Raw genomic sequence first — 12,940 nt, forward strand, 5'->3', positions numbered from 1 at the left:
ACTGCTACCTTCCTATGCTGGTGATGTCTCTTCTCATGGCTACAAAATGGTTGCTGAAGCTGTGAGCATTAAATCCTAGTAGGACAGCATTTTAAGCAGGAAGGAAGTAGGTGGGAGCCAAAGTGCTTTTTCTTTGCATACCATTTATTCTCTCTGTCTCATGCAGGCCTCCAGAAGACTTATCAATCAGTGTCCAAAATTGGGCCGTATGCCTACCCCTAGGCCAATCACTGGCAAATGGGACTAAATTAGATATCTCACTATTTATTGGGCCCATCAACCATCCCAACAAAATCAGAGTTCTGTTGGTCACGAGAATGAAGCAGGGCTGTAGGGAGGGCAACTAACAGTGCTTGCTATAGTTACAAAAATTTATAGACACTTAACTCATATTCCAGTGACCAATTAATTACTTTATACACATAATTCCTTTCTCCAAAAAATACTCTAATTTTTCTACAGAATATTCCTCCCTCATGGCTTTACCATGATAGCTTTAACAACATAGAGAAACTACTTATAATAACCTAACATTAAAGTTACTTTTAACGGGAAAATCAGACTTGAGATTTCCCAAGTTGGTCTATTATATTATAACAGGCTACCATGAGAACTAGTGCATCAGTCGAAAAAAAAAAAAAAAAAAAATCAAAAAACAAAAAGCTCCCTGTGTATTAGTCCATTTCATGCTGCTGATAAAGACATACCCTAGGCTGGGCAATTTACAAAAGAAAGAGGTTTAATGGAATCACAGTTCCACAGGGTAGGGAGGCCTTTCAATCATGGTGGACGGCAAGGAGGAACAAGTCACATCTTATGTGGATGGCGACAGGCAAAGAGAGAGGTTGTGCAGGCAAACTCCCATTTTTAAAGCCATCAGATCTTGTGAGACTTATTCACTATCACAAGAACAGCATGGAAAAGACCCACCCCCACGATTCAATTATCTCCCATTGGGTCCCTCCCACAACACGTGGGAATTATGGGAGCTACAAGATGAAATTTGGGTGGGGACAGAAAGCCAAACCAGATCACCCTGAAAAATACTTTTGAAGTGGCATCATCATCATTTCTTTTTTTTTTTATTTTTTATTATTATTATACTTTAGGTTTTAGGGTACATGTGCACGATGTGCAGGTTTGTTACATATGTATCCATGTGCCATGTTGGTTTGCTGCACCCATTAACTTGTCATTTAGCATTAGGTATATCTTCTAATGCTGTCCCTCCCCCCTCCCCCCAGCCCACAACAGTCCCCGGAGTGTGATGTTCCCCGTCCTGTGTCCATGAGTTCTCATTGTTCAATTCCCACCTATGAGTGAGAACATGCAGTGTTTGGTTTTTTGTCCTTGCGATAGTTTACTGAGAATGATGTTTTCCAGTTTCATCCATGTCCCTACAAAGGACATGAACTCATCATTTTTTATGGCTGCATAGTATTCCATGGTGTATATGTGCCACATTTTCTTAATCCAGTCTATCGTTGTTGGACATTTGGGTTGGTTCCAAGTCTTTGCTATTGTGAATAGTGCCGCAATAAACTTACGTGTGCATGTGTCTTTATAGCAGCATGATTTATAGTCCTTTGGGTATATACCCAGTAATGGGATGGCGGGGTCAAATGGTATTTCTAGTTGTAGATCCCTGAGGAATCGCCACACTGACTTCCACAATGGTTGAACTAGTTTACAGTCCCATCAACAGTGTAAAAGTGTTCCTATTTCTCCACATCCTCTCCAGCACCTGTTGTTTCCTGACTTTTTAATGATGGCCATTCTAACTGGTGTGAGATGGTATCTCATTGTGGTTTTGATTTGCATTTCTCTGATGGCCAGTGATGATGAGCATTTTTTCATGTGTTTTTTGGCTGCATAAATGTCTTCTTTTGAGAAGTGTCTGTTCATGTCCTTTGCCCACTTTTTGATGGGGTTGTTTGTTTTTTTCTTGTAAATTTGTTTGAGTTCATTGTAGATTCTGGATATTAGCCCTTTGTCAGATGAGTAGGTTGTGAAAATTTTCTCCCATTTTGTAGGTTGCCTGTTCACTCTGATGGTAGTTTCTTTTGCTGTGCAGAAGCTCTTTAGTTTAATTAGATCCCATTTGTCAATTTTGGCTTTTGTTGCCACTGCTTTTGGTGTTTTAGTCATGAAGTCCTTGCCCATGCCTATGTCCTGAATGGTATTGCCTAGGTTTTCTTCTAGGGTTTTTATGGTTTTAGGTCTAACATGTAAGTCTTTAATCCATCTTGAATTAATTTTTGTATAAGGTGTAAGGAAGGGATCCAGTTTCAGCTTTCTACATATGGCTAGCCAGTTTTCCCAGCACCATTTATTAAATAGGGAATCCTTTCCCCATTTCTTGTTTTTGTCAGGTTTGTCAAAGATCAGATAGTTGTAGATATGCAGCATTATTTCTGAGGGCTCTGTTCTGTTCCATTGATCTATGTCTCTGTTGTGGTACCAGTACCATGCTGTTTTGGTTACTGTAGCCTTGTAGTATTGCTTGAAGTCAGGTAGCGTGATGCCTCCAGCTTTGTTCTTTTGGCTTAGGATTGACTTGGCAATGCGGGCTCTTTTTTGGTTCCATATGAACTTTAAAGTAGTTTTTTCCAATTCTGTGAAGAAAGTCATTGGTAGCTTGATGGGGATGGCATTGAATCTATAAATTACCTTGGGCAGTATGGCCATTTTCACGATATTGATTCTTCCCACCCATGAGCATGGAATGTTCTTCCATTTGTTTGTATCCTCTTTTATTTCATTGAGCAGTGATTTGTAGTTCTCCTTGAAGAGGTCCTTCACATCCCTTGTAAGTTGGATTCCTAGGTATTTTATTCTCTTTGAAGCAATTGTGAATGGGAGTTCACTCATGATTTGGCTCTCTGTTTGTCTGTGATTGGTGTACAAGAATGCTTGTGATTTTTGTACATTGATTTTGTATCCTGAGACTTTGCTGAAGTTGCTTATCAGCTTAAGGAGATTATGGGCTGAGACAATGGGGTTTTCTGGATATACAGTCATATCATCTGCAAACAGGGACAATTTGACTTCCTCTTTTCCTAATTGAATACCCTTTATTTCCTTCTCCTGCCTGATTGCCCTGGCCAGAACTTCCAGCACTATGTTGAATAGGAGTGGTGAGAGAGGGCATCCCTGTCTTGTGCCAGTTTTCAAAGGGAATGCTTCCAGTTTTTGCCCATTAAGTATGATATTGGCTGTGGGTTTGTCATAGATAGCTCTTATTACTTTGAGATATGTCCCATCAGTACCTAACTTATTGAGAGTTTTTAGCATGAAGGGTTGTTGAATTTTGTCAAAGGCCTTTTCTGTATCTATTGAGATTATCATATGGTTTTTGTCTTTGGTTCTGTTTATATGCTGGATTACATTTATTGATTTGCGTATGTTGAACCAGCCTTGCATCCCAGGGATGAAGCCCACTTGATCATGGTGGATAAGCTTTTGGATGTGCTGCTGGATTCGGTTTGCCAGTATTTTATTGAGGATTTTTGCATCAATGTTCATCAAGGATATTGGCCCGAAATTCTCTTTTTTGGTTGTGTCTCTGCCAGGCTTTTTTATCAGGATAACGCTGGCCTGATAAAATGTGTTAGGGAGGATTCCCTCTTTTTCTATTGATTGGAATAGTTTCAGAAGGAGTGGTACCAGCTCCTCTTTGTACCTCTGGTAGAATTCGGCTGTGAATCCATCAGGTCCTGGACTCTTTTTGGTTGGTAAGCTATTGATTATTGCCACAATTTCAGAGCCTGTTATTGGTCTATTCAGAGATTCAACTTCTTCCTGGTTTAGTCTTGGGACAGTGTATTTGTTGAGGAATTTCTCCATTTCTTCTAGATTTTCTAGTTTATTTGCATATAGGTGTTTGTAGTATTCTCTGATGGTAGATTGTATTTCTGTGGGATCGGTGGTGATATCCCCTTTATCATTTTTTATTGCATCTATTTGATTCTTCTCTCTTTTCTTCTTTATTAGTCTTGCTAGCGGTCTATCAATTTTGTTGATCCTGGATCCAGGACCAACTCCTGGATTCATTAATTTTTTGAAGGGTTTTTTGTGTCTCTATTTCCTTCAGTTCTGCTCTGATTTTAGTTATTTCTAGCCTTCTGCTAGCTTTTGAATGTGTTTGCTCTTGTTTTTCTAGTTCTTTTCATTGTGATTTTAGGGTGTCAATTTTGGATCTTTCCTGCTTTCTCTTGTGGGCATTTAGTGCTATAAATTTCCCTCTACACACTGCTTTGAATGTGTCCCAGAGATTCTGGTATGTTGTGTCTTTGTTCTCGTTGGTTTCAAAGAACATCTTTATTTCTGCCTTCATTTCATTATGTACCCAGTAGTCATTCAGGAGCAGGTTGTTCAGTTTCCATGTAGTTGAGCGGTTTTGAGTGAGTTTCTTAATCCTGAGTTCTAGTTTGATTGCACTGTGGTCTGAGAGACAGTTTGTTATAATTTCTGTTCTTTTACATTTGCTGAGGAGAGCTTTACTTCCAACTATGTGGTCAATTTTGGAATAGGTGTGGTGTGGTGCTGAAAAAAATGTATATTCTGTTGATTTGGGGTGGAGAGTTCTGTAGATGTCTATTAGGTCCACTTTGTGCAGAGCTGAGTTCAATTCCTGGATATTCTTGTTAACGTTCTGTCTCGTTGATCTGTCTAATGTTGACAGTGGGGTGTTAAAATCTCCCATTATTATTGTGTGGGAGTCTAAGTCCCTTCGTAGGTCACTCAGGACTTGCTTTATCAATCTGGGTGCTCCTGTGTTGGGTGCATATATATTTAGGATAGTTAGCTCTTCTTGTTGAATTGATCCCTTTACCATTAGGGAATGGCCTTCTTTGTCTCTTCTGATCTTTGTTGGTTTAAAGTCTATTTTATCAGAGACTAGGATTGCAACCCCTGCCTTTTTTTGTTTTCCATTTGCTTGATAGATCTTCCTCCATCCCTTTATTTTGAGTCTATGTGTGTCTCTGCACATGAGATGGGTTTCTTGAATACAGCACACTGATGGGTCTTGACTCCTTATCCAATTTGCCAGTCTGTGTCTTTTAATTGGAGCATTTAGCCCATTTACATTTAAAATTAATATTGTTATGTGTGAATTTGATCCTGTCATTATGATGTTAGTTGGTTATTTTGCTCGTTAGTTGATGCAGTTTCTTCCTAGCCTTGACGGTCTTTACAATTTGGCATTTTTTGCAGTGGCTGGTACCGGTTGTTCCTTTCCATGTTTAGTGCTTCCTTCAGGAGCTCTTTTAGGGCAGGCCTGGTGGTGACAAAATCACTCAGCATTTGCTTGTCTGTAAAGTATTTTATTTCTCCTTCACTTATGAAGCTTAGTTTGGCTGGATATGAAATTCTGGGTTGAAAATTCTTTTCTTTAAGAATGTTGAATATTGGCCCCCACTCTCTTCTGGCTTGTAGAGTTCGTGCCCAGAGATCAGCTGTTAGTCTGATGGGCTTCCCTTTGTGGGTAACCCGACCTTTCTCTCTGGCCACCCTTAACATTTTTTCCTTCATTTAAACTTTGGTGAATCTGACAATTATGTGTCTTGGAGTTGCTCTTCTCGAGGCGTATCTTTGTGGCATTCTCTGTATTTCCTGAATCTGAATGTTGGCCTGCCTTGCTAGGTTGGGGAAGTTCTCCTGGATAATATCTTGCAGAGTGTTTTCCAACTTGGTTCCATTCTCCCCATCATTTTCAGGTACACCAATCAGACGTAGGTTTGGTCTTTTCACATAGTCCCATATTTCTTGGAGGCTTTGTTCGTTTCTTTTTATTCTTTTTTCTCTAAACTTCCCTTCTCGCTTCATTTCATTCATTTCATCTTCCATCACTGATACCCTTTCTTCCAGTTGATCGCATCGGCTACCGAGGCTTCTGCATTCTTTGCGTAGTTCTCGAAACTTGGCTTTCAGCTCCATCAGCTCCTTTAATCCCTTCTCTGCATTGTTTATTCTAGTTATCCATTCATCTAATTTTTTTTTCAAAGTTTTTATCTTCTTTGCCATTGTTTTGAATTTCCTCCCGTAGCTCGGAGTAGTTTGATCATCTGAAGCCTTCTTCTCTCAACTCATCAAAGTCATTCTCCATCCAGCTTTGTTCCGTTGCTGGTGAGGAACTGTGTTCCTTTGGAGGAGGAGAGGTGCTCTGCTTTTTAGAGTTTCCAGTTTTTCTGCTCTGTTTTTTCCCCATCTTTGTGGTTTTATCTACTTTTGGTCTTTGATGATGGTGATGTACAGATGGGTTTTTTGTGTGGATGTCCTTTCTGTTTGTTAGTTTTCCTTCTACCAGACAGGACCCTCAGCTGCAGGTCTGTTGGAGTTTGCTATAGGTCCACTCCAGACCCTGTTTGGCTGGGTGTCAGCAGCAGTGGCTGCAGAACAGCGGATTTTCATGAGACCGCAAATTCAGCTGTCTGATAGTTCCTCTGGAAGTTTTGTCTCAGAGGAGTACCTGGCCGAGTGAGGTGTCAGTCTGTCCCTACTGGGGGGTGCCTCCCAGTTAGGCTGCTCGGGGGTCAGGGACCCACTTTAGGAGGCTGTCTGCCCATTCTCAGATCTCCAGCTGCATGCTGGGAGAACCACTACTCTCTTCAAAGCTGTCAGACAGGGACATTTAAGTCTGCAGAGGTTCCTGCTGACCTTTGTTTGTCTGTGCCCTGCCCCCAGAGGTGGAGCCTACAGAGGCAGGCAGGCCTCCTTGAGCTGTGGTGGGCTCCACCCACTTTGAGCTTCCTGGCTGCTTTGTTTACCTAAGCAAGCCTGGGCAATGGCGGGTGCTCCTCCCCCAGCCTCACTGCTGCCTTGCAGTTTGATCTCAGACTGCTGTGCTAGCAATCAGTGAGACTCCGTGGGCATAGGACCCTCCAAGCCAGGTGCGGGACACAGTCTCCTGGTGTGCCGTTTTCCAAGCCCATTGGAAAAGCGCAATATTAGGGTGGGACTGACCTGATTTTCCAGGTGCCCTCTGTTACCCCTTTCTTTGACTAGGAAAGGGAACTCCCTGACCCCTTGCACTTCCCAAGTGAGGCAATGCCTCGCCCTGCCTCGGCTCGTGCACAGTGCGCTTCACCGACGGTCCTGCACCCACTGTTTGGCACTCCCTAGTGAGACGAACCTGGTACCTCAAATGGAAATGCAGAAATCACCCATCTTCTGTGTCGCTCACACTGGGAGCTGTAGACCGGAGCTGTTCCTTTTTGGCCATCTTGGCTCCATCTCCCATCATTTCTAAATAAATAGCAAACACTTAACACTTTCCCCCCAGTGTAATTCCATATATTAATTTGGGACAAATGTGTGGTAGTAGATATGGTGACTAAAATCAATCCATTTTATTCTCCTACAGGAGTCTATTCTAGAGCATTCTTGTCATCCTATGGTTGTACAAACATATGGCAGTTCATATTCATGCTGGAAGGAGAGACTTCTGGGGATGGGGATGAATATGTCCCAAAAGGGGACAAAACTCTGTCTAGGTCCCCTCTAGCCCTTTCCTAGATGTCCACCAATTGGAGAAGAAGCTCATTATCTCATTGTTCACAACTTGACACTCACGGGAAGAAAAATCACTAAGGGGCAGGGCCACTACATTGAAAGGTGATGTGTTTGTGTTTGTGTTCTTTGTTCTAGCTTTTCTATCTGGTTATGGGTAATAAGGAGTCACATAACTGATTCAAGGGGTATGGAGCGGGAAGTTTAGCTTGGGCTTCTTGGTCTGAATCATAGTTTCCAATCTCGCTTAGCTTTTTTTGTTTGTTTGTTTGTTTTTATTATACTTTAGGTTTTAGGGTACATGTGCACAATGTGCAGGTTTGTTACATATGTATCCATGTGCCACGTTGATTTCCTGCACCCATTAACTCATCATTTAGCATTAGGTATATCTCCTAATGCTGTCCCTCCCCCCTCCCCCAACCCCACAACAGTCCCCGGAGTGTGATGTTCCCCTTCCTGTATCCATGAGTTCTCATTGTTCAATTCCCACCTATGAGTGAGAACATGCCAATCTCGCTTAGTTTTATCATAAGAAGCCCTGTATGTTGAGGGGCAACCGCCATGTGCCCAGCTCTGTGTAAAGCACCATTTGATTTCCCATCCAGGTCTTGTTCTCCATGGTCACATTCCTTGGGTTGAGGACCCCACAAGGTCAGGCAATGGTATTGGTAGGATTAGGGCACAAAATCAATGTCCTTAACATGGATATTAAGCTTTCTTCACCATAACGTCAAATGAAGTGCTGACTTTGGAAACAAGCAAAAGTCAGTCATGGGTTTGAAATTACCCATTGCGTTATGATGGTGCAGAAGCAATGCAGAAGATGCATCTACAATTTCCCTGAATTTTCAGAAAGTGATTTGTATCTTAAGAGCTATTAAACATACAGAGAAAGCACAGATATCAGCAGTTTTTCACATGACTCCTGGGCTTTCAAAAGTTCCTAATTGGCATTTGTAAAGGGCCTTATTAGCTGGAAAATATCTGAGCATACTGGTTTGGCTATTACTGCTTTAATAAAAGACTGTAATTTTTACTTAAACCATGCAATTATATAGTAAAAATATTATGCTTTTTTTTCAAAATTCATTTTATTCAGGCCATATCTGTTGTCAAGGAGCAGAAACCTATTCAATCTAAGCTTTAAAAAAGTGTGATTTATTGTACAGACCTTTATACAAAGCACACCCAAGGAAAAAGGGTACAGAGGCAGGTCTTATGAAGGTGGTGAACCCAACCAGCTCTGAAGAGCTCACAGGCACATAGTTCACTACCATTAACCCGACCCAGACACCAACTTATTCACTGGTCTCAGTTCAATTTTTCTTTGAGAGAGAGAGAGAAAATATGATTGGTTCTCCTTGAGTGAAGTACATCTGTTTGGCCTAATTAGTTGAGGCCAAGGTGTTGAGGACATTTGAGCAAACATGGCCACTTAGGTGCAGGTCTTAGGTATGGCTGGCGGAAGGAAGCAGGTCCTCTCAGAAGACGTATGGGCAGATGCAATGACTGACAACTCTATTTTAACATAGTATAAAAATAGCATTTGACACCAAAATAGTTCTAAGAAAATGCAATTATTATGAAACAAACATGAGTGGATACAAGTAATGCAAAATGACTGAACTCTGGCCTTTGTGCTGTCACAGTGATTTAATTGCCTTGCATGGTATTATCTAAGACTGACATAAATCTTTCAAATTATTCTTCCTTAAATATAGACATTCATATAAATTCTTTCTATGTTTATTATGCTACCAAGTAATTATATATTTCATCCAATTGGATCTGTTAGGATTCCACGGTTTTGCCTTTAAAGTCTGTAAAAGGAAAAGAATGAAAAGACATAACTATTTCCAAAATATTTTAGTAGCATATGTTATTATTAGCTTTTTTTTTTTTTTTGCTGGATTCCTGTATTCATGATTCAATAGCTGAGAAAGTGCATGTGTGAAAGTGATTCCATGGGGAAATAAAGCCATGAGATCATAGTTAGCTATTTTCATATAACAAAACTAATTGTGGCCTCTTCCCTGGCCACAAGCTATTTCTATGTGCTCTCTCCTGGCACCTTGCTTTTCATTCCAAATCGTGTATTCAGCTATGTTGTCAGCTCCATTTCTGCTCTTGGCTTTGCTGGTCCTCTATGCACCAATCCTAATTCCCCCTGATTAGCCCCATTCCTAAGTCCATCATACCATACATTTCAGAATGAAAGGTGCATGAAATTTTGTTCATTTTATTGGACATTTAAATAAAAGGGTGGGGGCTGGGGTGAATATCCTGACTGGTCAACCACAAAGAAATCTACATCAGCTTTGTTTTCAACTCAGTTATATACTTGGGAAATCTGGACGTGCAGATTACTTGTGTCAATTTCCTTACTTACTCATCTTGAGGGAAGGATTTAATGAAGGATTTAAGGATTTGGTTGCAAAAGTGGGAAGCAGGCCAGGCACAGTTGCTCACGCCTGTAATTCTAGCACTTTGGAAGGCCAAAGTGGATGGTCACTTGGGCCCAGGAGTTTGAGACCAGCCTGGGCAACATTGTGAGACCCTAGATCTACAAAAAAAATTAAAACTTAGTTGGGTGTGGTGGTGCATGCCTGTGGTCCCAGCTGCTTGAGGGGCTGAGTTGGGAGGATCACAAGTCTAGGAGGTTGAGGTTGCAGTGAGCTGTAACTGCACCACTGCACTTCAGCCCAGGCAACAGAGCAGACCCTGTCTTAAAAAAAAAAAAAAAAGTGGGAAGCTGGGATCCAGGAGAGTAAGCAACCAAGGCTGGGTCCCTGGGGAATGTGGGAAGTGGGGAGGGTTTGACAAGAACAGTATTGCAAGGAAACTTGATCCTCTATTACCCAGTTCCACTTGTAGAATAAGAAAATACTAGTTAATGTTTTGTCTACCACCTACCATTTAGGAACTCAAGACTCTGTGGCTTTTCAAAGGTGGTTTGAGGAATCTGATTTGGAAAATCTGCTGCTGCAAATAGAGTTAAAAGAATAGTTTTTAGTATGTAAAGCACAATAATTTCTGCAGTTATTTCCATTTTCTTCTATCTTGTTCCTTCCACTCTGAGGTTTCTCTGAATTCACTGCTCTCCTAGGAGTTACAAGATGCTAGACCACTGTTATATAAAGTCTCAAACATTGATGATGACTTATCCATGTCCTGAGTGGACAATATGAACAAGCAGATGTTCAGTCAACTGCTCAGTATAGCATCTTTCTACCAACATCCCTATGAAGCCTCCTTCCCTGGCCTCCATAAACCACTGGGCAACTTCTCAATGATTGCTAGCTTCCTTCTAAATAGATAGTTTCAGATGAAGCTGTAAAAATGGAAACAGACTAAATTATTATTTTTTTGATATACGGTTTGTATAGGCAGCTTTAGAAAAAATACAATTCTCTACATAAATATTTGCAAGCAGTCACATTATATGTATACAGTTGACCCGTGAACAATGTGGAGGTTAGGGACACCATTCCTCTGTGTGATCAGTAATCTACACGTAACTTTTGACTCCCCCAAAACTTAACTAATAGCCCACTGTTGACCAGAAGTCTTGCTGATAACAGTTGATTAACATATATTTTCTATGTTATATGTATCACATACTGCATTCTAACAATAAAGTAAGCTAGAGAAAAGAAAATGTTATTAAGAAAATCATAAGGAAGAGAAAATATATTTACTATTCATTAAGTGGAAATGGATCATCATAAGGTTCTTTATCCTCATTTTCTTTATGTTGACTAGGCTGGGGAGGAGCAGGAGAAGGAGGAGGCATTGGTCTTGCTGTCTCAGGGATAGCAGAGGTGGAAAAAAATCTGCATGATAAGTGGACCTGTGCAGTTCAAACCTATGCTGTTCAAGGGTCAACAGCATATATATGTGTGTGTATTTATGTAATACATTATAAATTATATATATGATGAGATATATATACACATAATGAGACAAAAATTCCCAGATTTTCCCTGTTAAGGAGAATTCTAACTTGGCTCTCTCAGTCTCTTCCTCTCACCTGTGTTCTGAGGACGATGCTGTCTTGCCCTATTGGTTATTTTCGGCTTCATAATAAAGAATTGAGAAGAAAAGGGAAAGGCGAGAAGCAAGAGATACAAGGGACTGGAGCTGAAGTTAGAGTATTTTGGGAGAGTTTGAGGTGAATATGACAAGGAAGCAGTTTTAGTGCTTTTTTAAAAAAAGTTGACACTTTTATGCCCATTTCAAAGTGTTTGTGAAGCATATGAAAAGAAGCACTTATTTAAAACTTGCTTTGGTCACTAGACCAGAATATTATTCTCTAACAACTGGACAATATGAATCATGACTATTAGCAATATAGACATTGTTTATAACCCCACTGACTTACGATCTGACATAACTAGATTTTTTTCTTCATCAGGGACCAGATCTTTAAGTCCTGAAATCAAAATTAAATAAAACTTGCTGGATTTAGAATATAACCAACAACCTAACTAGGTCATGAGATGTTCTATGTCAATGTTTTTCAAACTTCAGTGACTATGACCCACAATCAAAGGCACATTTTACATTATAGTCCAATGTGCATATTTGTGTACGTATTAATGAAACAAAAAATTACATGAAATAATACTTATCTTTTTCTAATTGTGATGGTTATACCGAGTGCCAACTTGATTGGATTGAAGGATGCAAAGTATTGATCCTGGGTGTGTCTGTGAGGGTGTTGCCAAAGGAGATTAACATTTGAGTCAGTGGGCTGAGGACTCTACTTTTAATAGTATGGAGAACACTGATAGTCCCTGGCATGAACTATTTAATGAGTTATGCAAAATAAATGCATTTGACACTCCTGATTCACAGCCCATGAGAGGCAGGGAGTTTAGTGACTCTATACATAATACCTTTGACCATATGTGGTGAACAAAGGAACATAATGAAGCTGGTTAGCTGCTCCTAAGTTCAGTGGACAAAGTGATGAAAGAAAATGATGAACTCAGAGATTCTGTCTCCTGGCTTCAGAAGCAGATACTGAGCCTCAAATCTGCAAAGATTGCCCTGAGTGAGTCTTATCTCCTGTAAAGAAAGAGCTGAAATTGTGGAAAAACAGACACAAGCTCTCATTATGTGAGTGGCTGAATTGCAACGAAAAGTGTATGCACAGCCTTGCCAGGTGTCTCCTGTTAAAGTGAGGGCATTAATTGGAAAAGAATGGGACGCTGCAACTTGGAATGGAGACGTGTGGGAGAACCCTGATGAAGCTGGGGACACTGAGTTTGTAAACTCTGATGAACCTTTTTTGCCAGAAGGAACAGCTTCCCCATACCCAGTAGTGGCAACATCCCCTCTCTGACCCATGCTGTCATCAGCCTTTCCACCTTTGTCTGAGGAGATAAACCCTGTGCTGCCTGAGGCAAGAGTGACGGCCTCC

The 12,940-nt window shown here is 40.7% G+C and overlaps 1 protein-coding gene across 8 annotated transcripts in view; it reads right to left on the bottom strand.

Annotated features, from left to right (window-relative positions):
* Window positions 1–8,596: 8,596 nt before the first annotated feature.
* MDH1B (malate dehydrogenase 1B) overlaps window positions 8,597–12,940 on the bottom strand; it is a 40,400-nt gene continuing 36,056 nt past the window's right edge. For 3 of the 8 annotated variants that reach the window (XM_003253990.4, XM_030802458.1, XM_030802456.1), the window contains 3 exons: window positions 11,897–11,947; window positions 10,429–10,497; window positions 8,597–9,335 (listed from right to left, as the gene is read on the bottom strand). In XM_003253990.4, coding sequence (XP_003254038.2) covers window positions 9,307–9,335; window positions 10,429–10,497; window positions 11,897–11,947 — 149 coding nt within the window. In that variant the 3' untranslated portion in view covers window positions 8,597–9,306. Of the gene's footprint in view, window positions 9,336–10,428; window positions 10,498–11,896; window positions 12,225–12,940 lie in introns of all 8 variants that reach the window. The other 5 variants (XM_030802459.1, XM_030802457.1, XM_012501287.2 and 2 more) reach the window with 3 other exon arrangements.

The sequence above is a fragment of the Nomascus leucogenys genome, chromosome 22a (assembly GCF_006542625.1).
Source record: "Nomascus leucogenys isolate Asia chromosome 22a, Asia_NLE_v1, whole genome shotgun sequence".
Classification (NCBI taxonomy): Eukaryota; Metazoa; Chordata; class Mammalia; order Primates; family Hylobatidae; genus Nomascus; species Nomascus leucogenys.